At 41.4% G+C, this 24,950-nt stretch overlaps 1 protein-coding gene across 2 annotated transcripts in view; it reads left to right on the top strand.

The window, feature by feature from the left end:
• The window catches only part of SND1 (staphylococcal nuclease and tudor domain containing 1), a 980,965-nt gene that overhangs the window by 641,512 nt on the left and 314,503 nt on the right, over positions 1–24,950 (top strand). For both annotated transcript variants that reach the window (XM_069765442.1, XM_069765443.1), the window contains exon 16: positions 15,795–15,904. In XM_069765442.1, coding sequence (XP_069621543.1) covers positions 15,795–15,904 — 110 coding nt within the window. The remainder of the gene's footprint in view (positions 1–15,794; positions 15,905–24,950) is intronic.

Below are 24,950 nucleotides of genomic sequence, written 5' to 3'. Positions count from 1 at the left end.
CCTTATTATTTAGGCATACTATTAATTAGTGTGTCTTATGTTAAAAAAAAATGCACTCTTTGCACTGGGTGGTGCAGTAGAGAATGTTTCACTGCACAGTGGGCTACCACCAATAGAAAGCTTTTTGGGCCAGTGTGCGATGTAGGCCGCTTTTATGGTTACATTAAAGAATCCTGCCGCTGTATACTTCTGATGGCAGAATCAAACTTCGGGTATGTGCACACGTTGCGGATTTGGCCCTACGGATCCGCAGCAATTTTCCATGTGGTGTACAGTACCATGTAAACCTATGGAAAACCAAATCTGCTGTGCCCATGCTGTGGAAAATACAGCACGGAAACGCTGCAGTTTATTTTCTGCAGCATGTTAATTCTTTGTGCGGATTCCGCAGTGTTTCACGTCTGTTCCATAATTGGAATCCACAGGTGTAAAAACGCAGGCAAAAACTGCCCAAAATCCGCAGATAATTCATGGTAAATCCGCAGGTAAAATGTAGGGCGTTTTACCTGCGGATTCTGCAGAATCCGTGCAGAAAAATCCGCAATGGAATCCACAATGTGTGCACATACCCTTCATGTGAACAGCCTTTTCTGTTTAACCCTTCACGACCAATGATGTATATATGCGTCCTCGATCATGCCCATACCTTTGATGCGGGCTCCAGTGCTGAGGCCGCATCTTTCCCCCACTTAGTGGCTGACTTAATCAAACAGTCCGGCCTGTTGAATATCAACTGCTGATCTTTTTGTTCAGCATTGAGATAAGCTGCTACTAGTGGAGTCTGACAAAGACTCTCTAGTAAAAAAAAAACCCAAGAGTGTTCAGCTGAGCCAAGTGTTCCTGTGTGCGGGAGTTGGGAGAGATGATCTGTTGGACGAAGCTGTCATCCCCACGCCGTATCTAATGTTTATGGCCAGTTTTAATAATACTTTTCTAAAAGTATGAGGTAAGAAGTTATCAGGCAAATGCAAAATGTCTAATCTCTAATTTATTGTTAGTAGTTTGTGAAAACAGGTTGGTTGGTGGAGATTTCTAAAGTATTGAGTGTTAATTTTGGAGATGTTAGACAGTTAAACCTTGGCATATGCCTGTAGAGTGTGCTTTTTCACACCTCCCTCTATTGTGTAAACATTCCCATTGTTACCAGCTATTAAAAATTCCATTTATTTCATCCCTGTTTAAACAGAAAATAAAGCAAACCTTTTTTATTGTTGTCAGTCCTTAGAGAAAGCTGCCTGCTGTCTATGAACAGCGCTCCTCAGATTGCTACAAAGCAATGGGTTTATTGGTTTGATTTAATAATAAAACACGACAACCTCTTGATGTGAACGTAAAATTCAAATAACCACTTTTTTTGCAGGTTGTGTTGCTTGTTAAATGGATAAAAATGATTACGGTAGCTTAAAAATGTGTTTGTCTGGCTTCTCATAAGTTGTGCAGGGTGCAGGGTATAGTAGCCCTTGAAATACCTCTGGTAGAATGAGTTGTGACAAAGTGAGTATGAACCTTTTTATAGGCTCCATAACTTTCATGCCAATAAAATGATTATTCTATTCTTGCCCACTTGAGGTGCAGACCAGTTCACTTAGCTCTGCTGTCACTAATGACAGTCATAATCTTTAATAGAAAGGCTTCTTCCAGTCTCACCTCTTTTAACGTTTTTTATTGACTAGCATACAGTTTAGTCAAGTGAATTTTTATCCATTGTTAAAAATGATTGACGTGGCTGCTGATGCCAGCTCTTCCTTCATTGCTTACCACTGCTGAGGTCAGGTTGGGACAGAAACGCACGATAGGGCAATACCGCAAGGGAAATGAGAGCGGATGAGAGTGATGGTTGTGCTCACCTGGGGGGTTGTGTGTGGGCAAAATACCTATAAGAGCCTTAGCATCCGTGGCTGGAGGAAAACGTCTTCTGAATAGCAATTTACTTCAGTGGAGAGATCATGGTACCTGGGCTGCGCTTGCAGAAATAAAGAATCCTGAATGGTGTAAAATTAAGATTATTATTACACCCAACGCATTTTGTTGCCGGACCGACACCTTTTTCAAGGTAAGAAAAAGGATATGTATTCATTGTTTACCAAGCACAGTTCTATACATTTGGTAATCACTGTGTCTGGTACCGCTGCTCAGTCCGTTTCACTTGAGTTGAACTGCAGTACTCGGTTCTTCTGCGTTCGCAGTGTTCCAAGCCATAATGTAATACTCATCAGAATCTCATGGCCACTTCATTTGATCCATGGAGTGCCAGAAGTCTGATCCCCTCTGGTCTCATATTGATGGCCTATCATAAGAGAAGGTCTTGGAGATCCCACTTTGTGCAGGAAACCTAGGCCTAATTTAGTGCTAGCTGTTAGCAGTCTTATTGATGGGTGTGCTGTATCCACTATCCTTTCAGAAATGAATTTCATCTAGACCCCGCAGTCTGCATGTTTGAGATGATCTTCCGGACAATAGCTTGGGTTAGAAGACCATTTCTCTGATGAAGGATGAGTTGTGGCCCTTCTGTGTCATGTTTCAGCAGAAAATAGCTGATTTCCCCTTATAATGCAGGTGCTGGTGAACCACTGACATTTAGCGTGCAGAGCATTCTATATGGATGTAGGGCGATAAGAGGAGGGGGTATATCATCTGAGTCGCTGCAAGCATTTTTATCACATTTCACCTTTTTAAAATGCTCCTAAATGAGACTTTATCGCCATACTGTGCTGACAGTCCCTTTTTATAACCGTTTTTCATAAGGCTGTGTTCTATAAATGGTATAAAGCTGTTTAGTTAGATTTTTACCAAAGTATGTGAAGGCCTGGAAGGCTTGTTTCTCAGCTTCAACCATTAGAAATGAATTTGTACATGAGCAGATGGATTAGTCCTAGGTACATATTAGCTGTATTAATATATGAATGTTTCTTTAATCTTCCGGGATACGGCTAAACCATTGTGACTGCTTCAGGGTGGACATGGGTTGACTGCATGAACATTTCTGTTCTTTCCGTTAATGACATTGATCACAATCTCCCATAACTACTCCTTTTCTCTGAGCCAATTAAGTAATAACATTTGTTCTCCCCCTCCTTCAGCATTACCTCACTTTCTTAAAACTGTTGTTCATCGCATGATTTGTAAGTGGCAAGTCAACAAATTGTATCTGTGACGTTGCCCGGAGCTTCTTGGCGGACTGACAACTATACGTGACTTTCTCTGTGAGAGATGAATGGGAAGAACCTTTTACTGTATTGAATCCACCAAACCTTAGTCATCTAGATGCTCTTTTTTTCCCAAAATGGACATTTGGTAGCCTGGTGCCCGTATCTGTAGTCTATTGATATGAGACACATTGCTTACCGGATTCTTGTGCAGATGATCATTGCAGCATGATGAAACCTAGCTGTTGGTTGGAACTTTCACTGGCTAGTTAGTGTGGTCATAGGTTCGCCTGCTAGTCTGCAGACTCTGCATTAGTACTGTTTTCTAATATATGACAAGGTCACTTTAAATGGGAGAAAACTCTGTTCTTGTCCTTCTTGGCATGTCCATTAGGATCATTCTAACAACAGTGTAGAAACTAGCGCTGGGTAGTTACTCCGCTCTGTGATGTCCAGTGGATGCTGCAGAGGTTGAACCAGAAAGGATCGAAATTGCTTCTGTGTTGCTGTATTTGCAGCTCATTAGTGTATAATGATCATTTATTCTGCGTGTACCGCAAACAGCAATTCTCCTCTGTGTAATAATAATAAGCATGGTCCACATCACTGGCTGTTACATCCTTTGTGGAAAAGGAAGGAGTTATGTATTCAGCATCTCTTGTCGTGAATTGTTTGCGTCATTCTGAGTTTCTATGTATAGGCTTCATTCTGAAAATAATCTGCACTCTAGAGAAACTTTCTAATTTTTTTTGCATAAAAATTTGGATTTATTTACATAGTCCTACCCTGTGTAGAAATTGTTTTATCGTGACTTTCTCTAAATTCTCATATATAGCTGCTTACAGAATTGTAGTAACCAGAGTATTAAGGTACCTTCACACTGAACGATATCGCTAGCGATCCGTGACGTTGCAGCGTCCTGGCTAGCGATATCGTTGAGTTTGACAGGCAGCAGCGGTCAGGATCCTGCTGTGACATCGTTGGTCGGCGCAGAAAGTCCAGAACTTTATTTAGTCGCTGGATCTCCCGCAGACATCGCTGAATCGGCGTGTGTGACGCCGATTCAGCGATGTCTTCACTGGTAACCAGGGTAAACATCGGGTTACTAAGCGCAGGGCCGCACTTAGTAACCCGATGTTTACCCTGGTTACCAGCGTAAACGTAAAAAAAACAAACACTACATACTTACATTCCGGTGTCTGTCCTCTCCGGCGCTCTGCTTCTCTGCACTGTGTAAGCGCAGCGGCCGGAAAGCACAGCGGTGACGTCACCGCTGTGCTCTGCTTTCCGGACGGTACTTAGTGCAGAGAAGCAGAGCGCCGGAGAGGACAGACACCGGAATGTAAGTATGTACTGTTTGTTTTTTTTTACGTTTATGCTGGTAACCAGGGTAAACATTGGGTTACTAAGCGCGACCCTGCGCTTAGTAACCCGATGTTTACCCTGGTTACCAGGGGACTTCACATAGTTGGTCGCTGGAGAGCTGTCTGTATGACAGCTCTCCAGCGACCACACCGACGCTGCAGCGATCGGGATCGTTGTCTAGATCGCTGCAGCGTCGCTTAATGTGACGGTACCTTTAGGGCATTAGACAAGCGTTAGGCTAGATAAGAGTCATTCCTGTCTCAGGCTGTGAAAGGCTGAGATGGGAACAACCCTTAAAGGGATCTTGTCAGCATGATATTGGATCAAATCCCACCAAGCAGAACATCTGCAATGAGTTTATTTGTTGTACGCATGTTTGCGTGGGTACTCCGGTTTCATCTCCAAAGACACACTGATTTAGATTGTGAGTCTCAATGGGAACAGTGATAATGAGGTCTGAAAAGCGCTGTGGTATACGATGGCGCTATAGAAGCAAAGTATAATACATAAGAATGACTTCACACTCCAAATTATTCATGCGTGCTTGTAGCTCTTTCAAAGATAAAAGACAAGCAGTCTCTCTCTTTCTGTCTCTGTGATGAGGAACATGTTTGTGCTTTGGGGGCGGCCTGTATGCAGGTCTCTCCATGGTTTCTCTGGTTTAGAGCAGTAACATAAAACTCTGTCTGCAGTCCTGCCCCAGAGCACAGGCATCTCATTAATAGACATGAGCAAATATGTTCGGTTTAAGGAATAAGCTGCAGCGGGAACCCGGATGCCTGGATCACTCCTGCTGATCAGCTGTCCGGCGCTGCATGTGTCGCGGCTGTTTCACTGTGACAACTCATGCATGGAGAGCCCAACAAACAAGCAGCTTATTCGGTAAGCGCCATAGTAACTTTTACAAGAATGTATTCAATGACTAAAGAAATCCTACATGTCAGATCAGATTTTCCTATGTGAAATGATTTGTGTGATTTTTTATTTTTTTTCGAGAGAGAGTTTGATCGTAAACATGCTGGGAGAAATTGCTCAAAATGTAGCTTATTTGATTTACAGTAAGTGGTTTTATTTTAGTTATTAATTACAAAATACATTTCCATCTGGTATAGATCAGACCAGAAGGCATGCAGTAGTACTGTGTGGGGTGTAGGGAGTGAGACCTAGATTGTGTCCAAATTACATGTGTGCAGAGTAGGGATTTCATCTTTAAAGGGAATCTGTCAGTAGTATCAACCTTCCTAAGCCGTCTATCTGGGCATGTAGGTCATAGAAAGATAAATAAAATGATTTCTTGCCATCTGCAATCCAATGTCTTATTCCACAGAAATCCACATTTTTCTTATGTGTAAAAGAGCTGTTAAGATCTATGGGTGGGATACAGATGTCCCCGAGAATCTGCCTACAGAGCTCATTTTAAATTAACAAGGGTATTACCAGTGGGAGACATGTAAATCATGGGATCAGACTGTCGGTCATTACATGTCTCACACTGGTAACTCCCCCTTTTAGAATAAGCTCTGGAGGCAGAATTTCAGGGAGATCAGTGTCTGGCCCATAGATCTTAACAGCTCATTTTCATATTAGTAAAAATATGGATTTACCTGGCATAGATATCAAATTGCAGATATCAATATCTTATTTTATTCACCATTCTATGACCTACATGCTCACATAGACAAATTAGGAAGGTTGATCCTACTGACATATTCCCTTTAAGGAATGTATCCAACAACTAGATAGGAATCTTTTTGCCATCAGCATGCCATCATCAAGGTCAGAGAGGCCCGGGGGCCTGCACACTGCGGTACTTTGCTCTGCCCTCAACAGGGCAGACAAAGTGCACCTGCGCAGGAGCCGCAGCTTGAAGACAAGAAGAGGACATCATCGTAAGAAGATGGAGGCCCCGGACCGCGACGCACACCGCAGTGGGACCGCCCCTGGGTGAGTATAATGTAACCTCTTTTTCTCATCTTTCAGGATACATCGGGGGCTTACCTACAGCATTACAGAACGCTGTAGATAAGCCCTTGATGCCGGTGGCCTTAGTTTATAGGCCATTTTTGGAGGGACAGATTCCCTTTAAGGCTGCCATCACACTAGCAGTTTTTGGTCAGTATCTTACATCAGTATTCCTCAGCCAAAACCAGGAGTGGAACAATTAGAGGAAAAGTATAATAGAAACATATGCCCCACTTCTGCATTTATCACCCACTCCTGGTTTTGGCTTACAAATACTGATATAAAATACTGACCAAATACTGCTAGTGTGACGGCAGCCTAATCTAGAGTCGATTATTAACTCTGTATGCATAGCATGCTTAAAATTAGTTGCCGTCGAATTAAAATGCTGAATATTATGACTTTTATAATTGCAGCATTTTTCCCTGTATTTTAGTTTTTTTTTAAAGGCATTATTCACCTATTAAAATGGGGGGGGGGGGGAGACGAAGGAAACAGGCAATTGTATTGTTCACAGCAACAGTCTGGTTTTTATATGCAGAAAAAAAGCTGCAATTACGAGTGTGAACATAACATACTGTTACTTGGTGTAGTGTCGAGGTATTCTGTTTTTTATTGGTCAAACAGAGGAGCATATTTATATATTTCTAGGTCGACTAACAAAAAAAAAAGTGTTGACACCACATAGAGTTATAAGGAAAGCTGCTTCTTGGTTGTCTTGTGGGTACTTCAAGGATTTACAAAAACAGATGTCAGGAGAGCTGACAGGTCTTCTTTAATGCTAAACACTCCTTGCTTTTGGTATTCGCAAGGTAAGATTAAACAGAATAAATGAAACATTACTTAAATATATGGTCTATTGGATTACTGGAAGTGTATTGTAAGATTGAGGCTTTTGAAATAAATATCCACATCCATTACTGACCATATGAAGTTTACATCGATTCCAACAGAGCTAAATATGGAAAGTGAACATTATCTTTAGTAGTAAGAGTAATTCAGTTGTTTATGCAATATTTCATTTATGAAAGACATGTGGAAACTAAATGTAACACGACTCTTTGTTCACACGCTGTATTTTTGCAGCATGTTTTTTGCAGCGTTCTTTTTCTGCAGAAAAGAAGCCATAGTTTACTGTTCAGCAAAAGCTCTGAGATTTCCGAAATCTCATTCACACGCTTGCTTTTTTTCCTAACTGAATTTGAATTTGAGTGTGTTTTTTAGATCTGAAGCATGTCCATTCTTTCAGGATTTTTGCACATAGAAAGCAATGGGAAAGTGCAAAAAAAGTGCATCAAAGAGATTTTGCTTTGTTTTTGATTCATTTTTGATGAATAAAACTTAACTTATATTGTCAACAAATCAGACATCTTATCCACTCCAAAAATTGCATCAAAACTTCCGCAAATAGCTATATTTTGTATGCTGCATTTTTCTTCCAAGCTGAAAGGTTTTGGCTGCAGATAAAACATTATAAAAACGTGAGTGAACACAGCCTAATATATCTTTTCCCTATCACTAGCCATACTGAGGTGTCCATCCCCTTTTTGACTAGGCAGCGGTTTTTAATAAGACAAGCATAGGACTCTAATAACAATGCTGTTTTTTTTAATCTCTACAGCAATATATTGCATTCACAGTGTAGCTGCAGAATTTGTACTGTACTTGGAACAGCTGCCTTGTTCTCACCCCCTCTCTGACCTTTAAATTATCTGTCATTTTCTCCAAAGGCTAAAACATAAATCAATGACATTCATTTCTTGTGCTCTTGTAAAAATATATAAAATATAAATTAATAATGTGCCAGCGTCATAAAGGATAGAATGAATCGATTGGTAAGGTCTGTGCAGTTGCAATAGTTACTGGATAGGGAAACAAAAGCACCCATGCTAGTGTTAAGGCATAACAGCCACTTCAGCCACAAGCAGGGTGAAAGCATAGGCTTGCTGTCTTCATCCCCCACAACATGGTCAAACTGTATGGTGCGCTTACAAGGCCAGCATGCCCAAGGACTGACTGAATCTCTTGCTCTTTCACTTCCCATCCATTTTTTTTTACTATACCTGTGCTTCCTTTTACTTGGTGTTCAGGCAGAGCTTCAATTGCAGCAGGAACTTCCTTTTCTTCACTTTCCAGCATGCATCGCGTCTGCCATTGCCCAATGAATTACCTGCCCTAAACAATAAGAGGCTCTTCTGCCATTTGTCAAACAGAAGGAGGGCACCTTGTGATATGCATTGAAGAGTCACTGTTTAGGCTATAGATGTTTTGGGGGTTAAATTGGGTGCTTGGCATTTTGTTAGGTATTGCATTGGCCATCAGTTCAGCATAACTGTTGAAATTGCATTATTTATTTAAAGAATAGTTAACCTGATCATCGGTCAGCTAAAAAAAAAGTACCGTATATGTACAGTGGGGAAAATAAGTATTTCATACACTGACGATAGTGCAAGTTTTCCTACCTAGAATGGAGAAGTCTGTAATTTTTATCGTAGGTACATTTCAACTGTAAAAGACAGAATTTAAAACAAAATCCAGAAAATTAACATTTTATGATTTTTACATAATTAATTTTCATTTTATTGCATGAAATAAGTATTTGATACAATAGGAAAAAAGAACTTAATATGTTTCCTGTAGTTCTAGACCATGTTTGCACACACTGCAGCAGGAATTTTGTCCCACTTCTCCATACAGATCTTCTCCTGATCTTTCAGGATTTATGTCTGTCGCTGGGCAATATTGAGTTTCAGCTCCCTCGTAATATTTTCTATTGAGTTCAGGTCTGGGTACTGGCTAAGCCACTCCAAGACCTTGAAATGCTTCATACAGAGCCACTCCTTAGTTGCACTGGCAGTGAGTTTCCGGCCAGTGGCATGCTGGAATACCCAGCTATGACCCATCTTCATTGCTCTTATTGAAGGGAGGAAGCTGATGATCAAAATTTCATGATACATGACCCCATCCATCCTCACTTCAATACTGTAAATTTTTCCTGTCCCATTTGCCGGAAAAGTATCCCCACTATGCTTCACAGTTGGGATGGTGTTGTTGGGGCGGTACTCATTCTTCTTCCTCCAAACACGGCGAGTGGAGTTGATACCAAAAAGTTCTATTTTGATCTCATTTGACCATATGACCTTTTCCCATGCCTCTTCTGGATCATCCAGATGGTCCTTGGCGAACTTCAAACTGGCATGGACATGATCTGGCGTGAGCAGGGGGACCTTTTTGTCCCTGCAGGATTTTAATCCATGATGGCGTAGTGTTTTACTAATGGTAATGTTTGAGACTGTGGTCCCAGCTCTTTTCAGGTTATTGACCATGCCCTAGCATGTAGTTCTGGTGGATTCCTGACCTTTCTCAGAATCATCCTTACCTCACGAGGCGAGATCTTGCATGGAGCCCCAGACAGATGAAGATTGACAGCCATCTTGTGTTTCTTCCATTTTCTAATAATTGTGCCAACAGTTGCCTTGTGCGGGTCTACAATTTTGTCCCTGGTGTCTTTAAACAGCTTTTTAATCTTGGCCATGGTGGAGAGGTTGGAGTGTGACTAATTGAGTGTGTGGACAGGTGTCTTTTATGCAGTTAATGAATTTAAACAGGTGCATTTAATACAAGTAATGAGTGTGGAGTAGGAGGGCTTCTTAAAGAAAAACTAACATCTGTGAGAGCCAGGATTCTTGCTGGTTGTTAGATGATCAAATACTTACCGTATTTCATGCAATAAAATGCAATTTAATTATTTAAAAATCCTTCAATATGATTTTCTGTTTTTATGTTTTTCAATTCTGTCTCTTACAGTTGAAGTGTACCTACTATAAAAATGATAGACCTCTACATTCTTTGTAGGTGGGAAAACTTGCAAAATCGGCGGTATATTAAATACTTATTTTCCCCACTGTATAAATAAAGTGGATGTTAAGAGTGACTTTCTGGGCTATAATACTACAATGTAATGATGCTCTGCTAGTTTACATGTGTCTGAAAAGGCAGCGTTTTTATTTCTCGTACTACTGAATTCATGAGCCGTTTACTGTAATGTATGATATTGGAATAAAAGTACTATCATCATACATAAAACCGATACTATACACACACAGAATACTAAAGTGTTCACTTTTTGTACTGTAATCATGTGAAATTTGTTTGAAATCGTGCTTGGTTTAGCATTTTTTTCTTTGTAGATAAAAAAATGTATTCACCACTAATGCTCTCGAGGTTTATGTCATCCCACCTCCCTTTCTTCTATACATTTCCCCACCTTTATTATTTTGTTGAGTCATGTGATCTCCAGCCTAACAGTCCCGTACATGCAACAATCTGTAGCCAGAATGTCAGTTTGACTTCTTGTGAACTACAGAATTACATCACTTATTACGATTCCTCCTGGAAGCTCTGTCTCCTCGTCTTCCCGCCCATCTCCACCCTGCTGTCCTTATGCATGTCCTTATGTGATGATAAAGATGTGGGTAAAGAAACTATCAAAAAGAAAGAGCTGCCATGGTAACCAATCATAAAGTAATTTTCATTTTGCATTCTGCTCTTGACAAGTGAAATCTGCATTGTAATTGGTTGCTTTTTTCTGTTCATTTCATAAGACTGGGCTTTTATTTCTGCTTTACATAAAAGCAATGTTATAATAGGTGAGACGCCCTGAAGCTGCATCACATAAAATACTTTAAGACTTTACTGTACACATCACATTAGATACACTGAGAGTGCTGTATATACATCACATAGGATACACTGAGACTTTACTGTACACATCACATAGGATACACAGAGTACTGTTTATACATCATATAGGATAAGCTGAGACTCTGCTGTATATACATCTCATAGGATACACTGAGACTTTACTGTACACATTGCATAAGATACAGAGTACTGTATATACATCGTATAGGATAGAATAGAATGTAAGTCCCATAGAATGTAAGTCCGCAAGGACAAGGTCCTCTCTCCTCTGTACCAGTCTGTCACTGTAAACCTGTTTACTGTAAATGATATCTATAACCCTGTATGTAACCCCTTTCTTATGTACAGCACCTTGGAATTAATAGTGCTATATAAATAAATAATAATAATAATAGGATAAGCTGAGACTCTGCTGTATACACATCGCAAAGGGTACACCAAAACTATACTGTACTTCACAGAGGATACAATGACACTGTGGTGCTCTATATATCACATAGGATGCACTGAGACTCTGCTGTGTCAGAAGATACCAGCTCTAAGTCAAGGGTGATATGACTCTATGGCATAATGAGAAATATACTGTAGTCTGCATATTATTATTTATTTATATAGCACCATTAGTTCCATGGTGCTGTACATGTGAAAAGGGGTTACATACAGGGTTGTAGATATCGTTAACAGTAAACAAATTTACAGTGACAGACTGGTACAGAGGGCAGAGGACCCTGTCCTTGCGGACTTACAATCTTCAGGATAATGGGGAAGAGACAGGAGGTTGGTGTGCTGCAGCACTGGTGGTGGTGAGGCGGCTGCTCGGGTGGTTGGTGACGTGGCAGCATCTCGAGTGGTCGGTGACGTGGCAACAGCTCGGGTGGTCGGTGACGTGGCTGCAGCTCGGGTGGTCGGTGACGTGACGGGAGCTCGGGTGGTCGGTGATGTGGCGGCAGCTCGGGTGGTCGGTGACGTGGCGGCAGCTCGGGTGGTTGGTGACGAGGCGGCAGCTTGGGCGGTTGGTGAGGCGGCAGAATGGTTACTGTAGGCTATAGGCTTTCCTGAAGAGATGGGTTTTCAGGTTCCGTCAGGTAGAATAAGGGGAGAGAGGTGCATGGATTCAAGGGTGCAGTGGGTATTCCAGGTTAGCAGACAGTTCAAACGTACCAGGTAGAATAGGGGGAGAGAGGTGCATAGATTCAGGGGTGCAGTGGGTATTCCAGGTTAGCAGACATTTATAGGAGAGACATAAGAAATCACGATGTAAAATAGCAGATAACCTAGACATAGTTGACAAATTAAAACAGATATATTTAATTGCGTATACATTTTATCTTAACCCCTTAATGACAGCCAATACGTCTTTTAACTGACCTGAGATATAAGAGAATATCCTCCCCATACAGGTGACAATCCAGCAGCTGTCGGCTGTCCACTGTAGCTGACAACTTGCTGTATCAGCCACGATCAATGTTGGCACCATCCATATCTGTTTAACCCCTTAGATGCTGCTGTCAATAGTGACTACATCATTATAAATGGTTAACAGAGTGTGGGGGCTTCCTCTTTATCCCAATTGGTGCCCTCAGATCATGATTTTGTGGTCCTGATATTTGCGATGGTAATTCACGACCAAATAATGGCCTTGGAGTCTGACGGCTGTAGTAATCTGTTCAGAAGTTACTGACATTTAGGTGGTAAAAATACACGTTTTCATTTCTGTCATACCACTTTGCATTAATTCCTGTAAAGCACCTGAAGGGTTAATAAACTACCTGACTGCAGTTTTCAATATGTCAGGGGGTGCTATTTTTAAAATGGTATCACGTTTGGTGGTTTCCCAATATATGAGACCCCTAAAGTCACTTCAAACATGGATAGTTCCCTAAAAAAATAAATGTTGTAAATTTCCTTGAAAAAAATGAAAAATTGCTGCTACATTTTTAAACCTCCTAAAATGCTAACAAAATAAAATAACATTTTACAAATGGTCCTGATGTAAAGCAGACATGAAGGAAATGTTATTTATTAATGGTTTGCTGTGGCATGAGTATCTGGATTAAAGGGATAATCATTCAAACTTTGAAAATTGCTAATTTTTTTTAACATTTTTCTCAAATTTTTGATATTTTTATAAATAAACACAAAACATATTGACCTAAATTTACCATTGTCATAAAGTAAAATGTGTCACGAAAAAACAATCTCAAAATCACTGGGATTTGTTGAAGCGCCCCAGAGTTATTACCATATAAAGTGACACTGGTCAGATTTCAAAAATTTGGCTCCGTCACTAAGGGGTTAATAATATCCTATGGTGCTACTGCAGATACTTAAAAAAATCTATTTTTACTGTAGTGGAGGTTGTGTTTTAAGAGCTGTGTTGATACATATGGTTATGCATCAAAGTTCTGTTGTCGCAAGGATAAAAAATGGATTTTTTTGTGAAATTGGCACAAGTATTATGGCATATTTGCGATGACAGAGAGCATCAGTCACCTCATAGCTGTAGGTTATCTGGATATTGTTATTGAACAGGAATCTTCCTGGCATGTGGTACATTGCTAAGATATGTAATAGTCATAAGAGGAAAACAATGCTGCAGTCACACTTCTTGATGAATACTTAATCGCGTAAAGACATCAAGGTTACAAAGATTTCTGGAGCCTCCAAGTTGCAAATATATTGGAATTCTCTTTCCCACCCCGAGTGGAGAATTTAAAACCGCTTTATGGAACTATGGCTATACAGTACTTTGCTGCACTTTTTCACACCTGCCTAAAACGTTAACAAAGTAAGAATATTTAAAAAATAGAACTTTTATTTTTAGCAGTTAACAAAATGCAAATAGAATGAACAAAAGGGAATTATAACTCAAATCTAAATTTGGTGTGATCAACTTTTGACTACAAAACAGCATCAAAGCATCCATTCTTCTACGTACACCTGCATAAAATGTTTGGAGGAAATTGACAGGGAGCCAATCAGATTCCTTCTTTATGGTATTGCACGAGGAAGTGGTGTTTGCCTGTATTTCTCATCATTGACGGCAGTAAGAAGTAGGCAACACTGAGGACTATAGATGCAGTGCTCGGCCAAGGAAACTTAAAGGGAACCTGTCACCCCCAAAATCGATGGTGAGGTAAGCTCACCGTCATCAGGGTCTGATCTACAGCATTATGTAATGCTGTAGATAAGCCGCCGATGTTACCTGAAAGAGAAGAAAAAGAGGTTAGATTATACTCACCTGGGGGCGGTCCTGCTCCGATGGGTGTCTCAGGTCCGGAGCAGCGCCTCCATCTCCATTCCATGACGTCCTCTTCTGGTCTTCTCGCCGCGGCTCTGGCGCAGGCGTACTTTGTCCTGTTGAGGGCAGAACAAAGTACTGCAGTGGGCAGGCGCCGGAAAGGTCAGAGAGGCCCGGCGCCTGCACACTGCAGTACTTTGCTCTGCCCTCAACAGGGCAGACAAAGTACGCCTGCACCGGAGCCGCGGCGTGAAGACCAGAAGAGGACGTCATGGAATGGAGATAGGAGGCGCTGGAGCGGACCTGAGACGACCGCAGCGGGACCGCCCCTGGGTGAGTATAATCCAACCTCTTTTTCTCCTCTTTCAGGTAACATCGGGTGCTTATCTACAGAATTACAGAATGATACCTAGCCCCGACCTTTTCAAGCACGCTTTAAAAGCCCATCTCTTCAAACAAGCCTACCACATCAACTACTCAGTAAACTAACTTTGTCATGTTTCCTCCTTCCAAATATTATCTGCATGTGAATCTGCACCCTACTATTCATCTGTCTCCACACCCTCCATGCACATGATAACTGCACTTGATACTTGAATATTGCACTTAAACACACGGGCTGATGACCGGATCATGCAGCTTTATATGAAAATCCCTATTTACTATAATTGCCAGACCTGAAATAACAAGCACTTTTCACCTATTGTGTCCCCCCATTTCCTTGTAGATTGTAAGCTTGCGAGCTCACCCCTAATGTCACTGTTTAAATTGTCTTAACTTGTATTGAATTTATTGTCTGTACATGTCCCCACTTAACTGTAAAGTGCTGCGGAATATGTTGGCGCTATATAAATAAAAAATATTATTGTTATTTATTATTATTATTATTATTATAAGCCCCTGATGCCGGTGAGCTTACCTCACCATCGATTTTGGGGGTGACAGGTTCCCTTTAATGCAGCAGATGAGACACGTCATGCTTACTTCTCTTTGAAATTCTGTAAATAGAGTTGGGGATTCTGTTAGGATTAATGGTGTCCTCAATGTTAAGAAATACAGGCAGATGCAGTACCATAAAGGAAGGATTTTTGTTCTTCATCATAACAACAACCTCAAACATATCGTCAGTGGCATTAAGAACTATCCTCTGCATAAAGAAGAAGGACTACAAAATAATTCTTCCTTTGTAGCATTTTTACCACACCTGCCTAAAATATTTGCACACAACTGTATGTGAAAACACTTTTTATGAATTATTTTAATACTTTTATGATAAATGCACAGGAACTTTGGCCATGTACAATAAGATGTTTTGCTTCTGGTACTGTGATTATTCTAATAACGCACTAACCAATGTGTTTTATTAAACTCCATAGGCATTGAATGTCCTAGAGGTGCCAGAAATATTCCTGGTGTGGTTCAAGAAGGGGAGCCTTTCAGTGAGGAAGCCATGATGTACACAAAGGAGCTAGTATTGCAGAGAGAGGTATGATTTCCAGTATTTTTTTCCTTGGCTGCTGTATTTTGTATTGTATATATATATATATATATTTATTTATTTATATGTGTAACACACACCAATATTTAAGATGGCCATACATTGTTTGGTGAACAATCATTTGGTTCACATGACCATACTCCTTGTGGTCCATATTAGTTGTTACTGTCATACAAACTGACCATTTGTGCACATTGACAGTGAGCAAAAGATTGAACGATCTTCTAAAAATATTACAAGAATGTTTTTGGAACAATCTTTCCAAAATATCATTGTGGCGGGCAGCTATGGGAAAAAACTTGAAAACATGGACAACTTTTTTTCCCCTACTCAATGGCTGGTTAGACTGATAATTTACCAACAAAAGATAAACTTCACTCAACAAACATGGCTAATGTTTATGTGCGCATGCACCATCCGTGGCTAGGATGGCTTGGCATGAAATTTAAATCCTGAAGACTATAAAGACACCAGAGGCAGCGGAGGGGCCAGAGCACAGCTGAAGACCCAGCCCAAAGTTCCACCCTGATGCTCAAAGCTCATCACACAACCATTAATGTCTAAACCGCTGGCAACAAAAGTGAGTACACCCCTAAGTGAAAATGGCCAAATTGTTCCCAAAGTGTCAATATTTTGTGTGGCCACCATTATTTTCAAGCACTGCCTGAACTTTCTTTGGCATGGAGTTCACTAGATCTTCACAGGTTGCCACTGGAATCCTCTTCTACTCCTCCATGATGACATCACGGATGTTAAAGACCTTGTGCTCCTCCACCTTCCGTCTGAGGATGCCCCATAAATGATCAAAAGGGTTTAGATCTGGAGACATGCTTGGCCAGTTTAGCACCTTTATCATCAGTTTTCTTAGCAAGGCGATCGTTGTCTCGGAGGTGTGTTTGGGGTCATTGTCATGTTGGAATACTGCCCTGCGGTCCAGTTTCCGAAGAGAGGGGATCAAGCTCTGCTCCAGTATGTCTGTCATGACACCCTAGGTGTCACTGGCACTGCCTAGGGGGTGCTGACCGGGGGGGCACGTGAATAAACGTAGGGAGTGCAGAAACAAAGCACGCCGAGTTCAAGGACCTTAAACTAATGTAGTAAGCAGGACCTGGCACTGAGCAGTTACGTGACCAGGGAGTTCGGAGCCACAGCACGTGAATGCAGGGAAGACACAGAGCACAGAGTGCAGGGCACAGACAGAAAATGTAGTTAAGGATAGCTGAGGGTCAAAGCCAGGAGGGAGCGAAGTACCTAAGGATAATAATAAATAATAATAATCTTTATTTTTATATAGCGCTAACATATTCCGCAGCGCTTTACACACATTATCATTGCTGTCCCCATTGGGGCTCACACTCTAAATTCCCTATCAGTATGTCTTTGGAATGTGGGAGGAAACCGGAGTGCCCGGAGGAAACCCACGCAAACACGGAGAGAACATACAAACTCTTTGCAGATGTTGTCCTTAGTGGGGCTTGAGCCTTGCAGCGCTGGAGTCCTGGGTTCAAACCCCACCAAGGACAACATCTGCAAAGAGTTTGTATGTTCTCCGTGTTTGCGTGGGTTTCCTCCGGGTTCTCCGGTTTCCTCCCACATTCCAAAGACATACTGATAGGGAATTTAGATTGTGAGCCCCATCGGGGACAGTGATAATGTGTGCAAAATGTAAAGCGCTGCGGAATATGTTAGCGCTATATAAAAATAAAGATTATTATTATTATTATTACTGTAGCTACAAGTCTCCCAACAAAACATTGCTTCAGTGATAACAGAAAGGGAATGGGAAAGAGGGGATAGGGTATTACAAGCCAAAGTTTTATAGAGAACAACGACACTAGAGACCTAAGTGGAAGGAGAGTTCTATTGGTAACCTGAAAAATGCATGTAAAAAATGCATCAAATCTGTACTCCCATACTCCTGCCTCCTGTGACCCTTTTGCTCTGCCACCTCCCCATCACAGCCATTTTAGGGACATACAGACTATAAGACGCACCCCCCATTTTCCTCCAGATTTTTGGAGGAAGAAAGTGCCTCTTATAGTCTGAAAAATACGGTATACGTTTACTCAATGAGTTTGATTTTTGAAGGAGATTCGTAAAAAGTATACAGGGCAATGTATCCTATTCTGGATTTACTCCTGTTCTTGCCTTCATTCATGTTTTCTTTGCTAATCACCACAATCCTGATTTCCTTTATCTGTTCTCCTCCTTTCATTTCTCCTGTTTCTCTCTTACACACTCTGCTTCTACAGATGTCCTGATCTGACAGATCTTTCAGGGTTCTTAGGTGCTGTAGGAGGAGTCGCGATGAATCTCACTATTTCAGGCCGAAGCTAATTAGTCACAAGCTAATTTTCTAGACTGTTTAATGCCAAAGAATCATATTTTTTTCTTTAATTTTCTTTAATCTGCTGCCATCAGCAAAAGTGTTTCCTCCGAGACCCAGATAATCAGCTCTCATCTTTCCGATTCCTCCATGCAGAATTGTAGCTTCTGTATATGACAATGGTAATTCAGACATACTTTCATTGCTTAAGGCAATTCTTTGTCATCTTTTTTTATTTTTATTTTATGTATCATATTTAAATGTAATTGATCCTAGATTGATTAGATTGATTTCACATAATATGCCCATTTCTGAATCGAAATGTTATAGATTTCAACAGCGCTGATGAGTGGGATTTATTTTTTTACTTTTTTTTCTTTCTTTTTTTCTTCTGACAAATGAGCACACTGCTTATTCGTTGGGTGAAATGATCTTTTGGTTTGTCCAGAACATAGTATTTCTTGGCAGGACATTTTACTGTCCTGTGCTGCCGAGAACAATATCAACCTGTGCAGACTGAACAGTCCATTACTGATCGTTATGTACGCATATTAGTAAACGGTCGGCCTATCTAAATAGGCATCTAAACAACCACTGAGCGGCAAATATTTAGAAATGAACGGTTGTTTAATTCCACAGATCCGCTAATTAGACCTGCAGTCAGAAGATGTGCCAAATTTATCACCCTGGATGATCTAGTGCATCCTGTAGGCTCTTTTGTCTAACCCTATATCGGCTTTTTCTTGGCTTACTTTACATTACTATTTTGCACATATAAGCCACAAACCCTTTCTGCTAAGCTGTGTTTTAAGCAATGCACAACAAATGTCCAAAACAAACAATAGATGTCTGCTCCAAAAATGGCATAATGCATTTATCCTAAATTTATGTGCATTTTGCTTCACAACCCTTTAATTTTTTTTTTTTTTAGGACTGTTTTTCCCAATCCATTCTTAAGGAAATTCAGTAGATAATTTATTTAGGCTTTTTGTCTAACTAGAATTGTTTTGTGCCTTTGCATGTTGTATAGCGCATGCTATACACTTATTTCCTGTTTCTTGGGCCAACCATGCCGTGCAAAAATGCTTTTGAATATTTGGCATGCTAAGTGTGTAATAAGTTCATCATCTGTAATTACTTAAATTTAACTAATAATTTGTAAGTGTATTCTCTGTTTGGGATCTCCTTACATACGGTAATTGGTTTGTTCAGTGCTGGATTGGGAAGTTCTGATGCAGCATGCAATAAAATATTAATTTTTCGCTGTTGCATGAATCTTAAATTGGCTAATATCCTCAGGTCCTGATCATGATCTTCACCCCAATTCAAATGAGTGTTCTGATTTTTCAGTTACATCTAATGGTGCATTTACACCTGCGATCCAGGCCATTAAAGGACTGTCAATCCGCTAATTTCAGGCGAATCCGCATTATTTTAGTGGCTTGTTTAGACAGGCTGACCAAAATTTGTTACTGCAATTATTCTATGCTCATAAAATATTGAGTTATCAGCAGCGTGAATCCTGTTTACACAGAACGACGTTCTGCCAATAACAATCATTTTTAAGACGTAGTTAAGGACTCACCTGGTGAAGTGACTTCTCTAAGCCATAGCTCAGTGTGAGCAACATGGATCAAATTCATTGACACTGGAGCTGGATGATACGTGGATCAGCGAGGACCAGGACGTCAAGTAAATAAGTGAAGCAGGAAACATCAGAAGACGGAAGTACGAGGAGAGTGGATATACTCAGGACCTGAAGATATTCAGTCCAGGGATTGTAACAGACAAATTGTTAAAGGCAAATGATAGAGATGTATGCAATCCGCAGACAAGTGATGAACAGGGAAACTGGATGCTTGCTTGTAGAAAAGATTACATTATTGCAGCAGAGTTGCAAGTGTGAACAGAACTAGTATTAGTATAGTAGATTTTGTTATACTTATAGCATACAAGTGGTTAACTGGGTGTCGACAATAGGAAGCCAGTATAAATAGTTGAGGGGCAGGAGAGATAATTAGCCAGCTGAGTGAAATGGATGGTGAAGCAAACTCCAAAAGTGCAACACATGGTAACTGAATGCATGGAAACAATGGAATGAAACTGAAAGGGAGAAGGTACAGATTACATATTAGAAAAAAAACAATTTAGGGTGATTAATGAGTGGAACAGGCTGCCACGAGAGGTGGTGAGTTTTCCTTCCATGGAAGTCTTCAAACAGAGGCTGGACAGACATCTGTCTGGATTGGTTTAGTGAATCCTGCATAGAGCAAGGGGTTGGATGCGATGACGCTTGAGGTCTCTTCCAACTCTATCATTCTATGATTCTATGGTAACTGAATGCAACGCTTACTGTATGCTCAGACAGCGTAAAACTATCTGAGCTGCCTTAAAATATGTGAAAGGTGGTTGACATGTCACTACAGTTAAACATGAAACTTGCTATAGGGAGAAAAGCATGACCCAGCGCCTAAGCCAGGACAGATGATTAAAAATCATTTCACCCAACGATTGAGTATCAGGTAATTGCCGGCTTTTTTCTATGAACACACATTCTCCAATATTTAGCGCTACTTAATGGGCCTTTAGTTAACTCTTGCTGACGGCACACAAAACTTGGTATGTAGGGTACAGTTTAGTGATTAGAGAGTATACTCGTTGCTTGGGTGATCTCCGAGTATTTGTGACTGCTCGGAGATTTAGTTTGATTTGCAGCTACTAGACAGCTTGATTACATGTTGGGATTCCCTAGCAACCTGGCAACCCCCACATGTACTTAGGCTGGCTAGCAGCTGTAGATCATGCATCTGTATCAACAAAAACTAAATCTCCGAGCAGTCACAAATACTTGGAGACCACCCGAGCAACGAGTATACTCGCTCATCACTAGTTCAGTTCTTTTCACATTAACTTCTAGCTTTACTGGGGACAACTTGACAATCAGTCTAATCTCAGCCTTACTGTTTGTACGTCTGCGAGCACCTACGGTAAATGCCATTATTATAAGATGGAAACTCTGTTCTCTTAATATGTATTACCCTTTGAGTTATTTTTTTATAAGCTTGTATACTTGGTACTTTGATACTACTCATGTTGCTCCAGTGTTCTTTAAAATGGTTTGATTGGATACAATACAGAATATGAAATATTGCAATGATTACCTGGCATACTTATATTCAGGCCGTGTATTTGTAAATCTTACTTATAGATTAGGAGTTTACAATAACATGTCACCATACAACATCTGTGTCATGATCACAACCTAAATGTTTTACTATGTCCACCATTATTACAGAAATCAATGTTTCCCTATTTGCCATGGAGCCCTAGCCTTACCATGTTCTTCAGAGAAGACCCAATATAACCATTCTGAACAAATCATCTGGTCTCATATTTTATAATGTTCTGTAATTATGTCCTTGGAGTTAACTAGATTACACCAATTATTTTTTTTCTGAAAGCTGAGCTGTCACCATTTGACAACATAAACCACATTAATTTTAGACCCGATGAGGTTGGTGCCCTTACTTTGAAAATCATTGTCACAATGGCTGTATAATTTTTGCTGCTCTCTTGATATTAAAATGAGCATCTTATGAGTCCACTGTGTTCATAAGTAGTGTTGAGCGATACCTTCCGATATCGGGAAATACCGGGATCGGATTGGATCGGCCAATATCCAAAAAATATCAGATATCGCCGATACCAATACCGGAAACCAATGCACGTCAATGGGACACAGATATCGGAATGAAAATAAACCCTTTCCTTCCTTGTACATCTTGTTCCGGAGGGGGTAAGTGTGGGCAGTGCGTGGGCGGAGACAGCGTGTCTGTGTGGGACCATGGGGGGTCTTTGTGGGCCTGGCGGGGATCTGTGCGGGCTGCCGGGGGTCTGTGCAGGCCTGGCGGGGGTCTGTACGGGCCTCTCGGGGGTCTGTGCTGCCTGCCGGGGGTCTGTGCGGGCCTCTCGGGGGGGGTCTGTGCGGACCTCTTGGGGGGTCTGTGCGGCCTGCCGGGGGTCTGTACGGGCCTCTTGGGAATCTGTGCGGCCTGCCGGGGGGCTGTGGGGCCTGCTGGAGGTCTGTACGCGCCTCTCGTGGGTCTTTGTGTCTGTGTGCAGGCATCGTCCGATGGGACTTCAAGTAGGCAAACGCAAACATACATACTACATACTGCATACATACAAGCATACTACATACATACAACATACCTACAGCATACTATATACTACATACAGACATACTACATACATACAACATACATACTTCATACATACTACATACAATACATTCATACATTACATATAACATAGAGTACATACTAACCATCACTTGTCACTTTGTTCCCTGAAGCCAGTGTCATCTGTAAAAAAATATGAAAATACATACTACATACATACATCATACATACATACTACATACAATACATTCAGACATTCATGCATTAAATACAATACATACATACAGACATACAGTACATGTAACAGAGTACATACTCACCATCACTTGTCACTTTGACCCCCAAAGCCAGTGTCATCTGTAAAAAAATATGAAAATAACAAACAATATACTCCCTGATCCACAGAAATCTACGAGTGTCCCACGCTTATCTCCCGTGGAGAACGGCAGCATCAGCAGATGCGACCGCTCTTTAGGGGCTCCAGGAATACAATGATAGGAGGAAGGTATCCTTCCGCACTGTATTCCTCCGCCGCTGTAAAAAAAAATAGTCCCTAGTCTCAATTTTGGCATTGCTGTGTAAGAAATTTCCCACAGATTCAGATTCAGTTAGACAGATTCAGGGAGAACATGGGGAACATGCAGCAATGTGGCACAAAAATGCCCAATGAAAGCAGTGGACAGCGCATAAGTCGTGTATGTAATCCAAAAATTCCATCGTGAATAGCCATAGTACGGCTGGTACACAGCTCAGCCATACACAGATAAATTCCCATAACTAAGTATCCAGGTGACAATCTATACATAGCAAAACAAACATCACACAGGGAATAGTATAGTTAGGAACATACCGAGATGTGCACACCAGCCACCGCGCCGTCCACAGCTGACCCCGACGCGCGTTTCGGATTGAAACCTTCCTCAGGGGGCGTCCTATAGAGCAGTGACATCACCCAATGTCATTGTTCTATAGGGGAGATCGTCGTGGGACACTCGTTATTAATTGGACTACGGCGGACAGGTAGTATATGGTTTATTATTTTACGGTTTTTTGCAGGTGCTGAAGTATGGTAAGTATGGTTAACTGAAGAATATTAAAATACTTTTTTCTGCCTGTGTCTTTATTTTTTTAAACTATTTCACTACACTAGTATTAATAATGGATAGGCGTCTTATTGACGCCTCTCCATTATTAACCCGGATTAATGTCACATTACAATAGCAAGGTGACATTAACCCCTTATTACCCCATATCACACCGCTACACGGAAGTGGGAAGAGAGGGGCTAAGTGCCGGAATTGGCGCATCTTACAGATGCGCCATTTCTGGGGCGGCTGCAGACTGGTATTTGTGGCCGGGGGGGCCAATATCCATGGCCTCTCTCTAGGTTATGAATATCAACCCGCAGCAGTCTGCGTAGCCTTTCTGGCTTTAAAATATAGGGGGACCCCACCTCATTTTTTTGGGGGTCCCCCTATTTTAATAGCCTATAAAGGCTACGCAGACAGCTGCGGGCTGATATTCATAGCAGGCTACAAATATTGGCCCCCTGCCGTTGGCTTTCCCCCTCTGGCACAGAAAATTGCTCGGGAGCCCACACTGTTTTTTTCGGGGTTTTTTTTTAAATGAACCGCTCATTAAGGCCTCTTTCACACTTGCGTCGGTGCGGGTCCTTCGTTATGTGCCGGGCCGACTTACCGACGCACGATGTGAAATTTGTGCACAACATGGGCAGCGGATGCAGTTTTTCAACGCATCCGCTGCCCATTTTGCAGTCCGGGGAGGAGTTTCGGCCGTGCATGCGCGGTATAAAATGGCGGACGCGACGGACAAAAAAACATTCACTTGAACGTTTTTTCGTGCCGACGGTCTGCGAAAACACGACGGATTTGTTGCACGACGGAACGTTTTTTCGTGCCGACGGTCTGCCAAAACACGACGGATTTGTTGCACGACGGATGTCTGTGGCCATCCGTCGCTAATACAAGTCTATGGGGAAAAAACACATCCTGTCGGCACATTTGCAGGATCTGTTTTTTCCGCCGGATCCATTTTTTCTCATAGAGTTGTATTACAACCGGATTGCGCCTGATGGCCACACCTTTCATCCGTTTTTTGCTGGATCTGTCGCTGCACGTTTTTTTGCCAGACAGAAAAAACATTCCTCTGTATGTGTTTTCTGTCTGGCAAAAAAAACTTTTTTTTTAGTATGTTGTATGTATGTAGTATGTATGTAGTATGTTGTGTGTATGTAGTATGTATGTAGTATGCATGTATGTAGTATGCATGTAGTATGTATGTTTTTTTTTTTTTTTTTTTTAGATTCAACACATTAGCCGGATGATGGGACTACTACTGTACAGACCCCTGGCAGGCCGCACACACCCCCGGCAGGCCTGCACAGACCCCCGGCAGGCCCGCACAGACCCCCGGCAGCCCGCACACACCCCCGGCAGGCCCGCATAGACCCTCGGCAGGCCCACACAGACCCTCGGCAGACCCGCACAGACCCCCGGCAGGCCCGTAC

Source organism: Ranitomeya imitator, chromosome 4, assembly GCF_032444005.1.
Source record: "Ranitomeya imitator isolate aRanImi1 chromosome 4, aRanImi1.pri, whole genome shotgun sequence".
Taxonomy (NCBI): domain Eukaryota; kingdom Metazoa; phylum Chordata; class Amphibia; order Anura; family Dendrobatidae; genus Ranitomeya; species Ranitomeya imitator.
The sequence above is the reverse complement of the archived record's forward strand: the minus strand, read 5'-3'. Positions and strand labels throughout refer to the sequence as shown.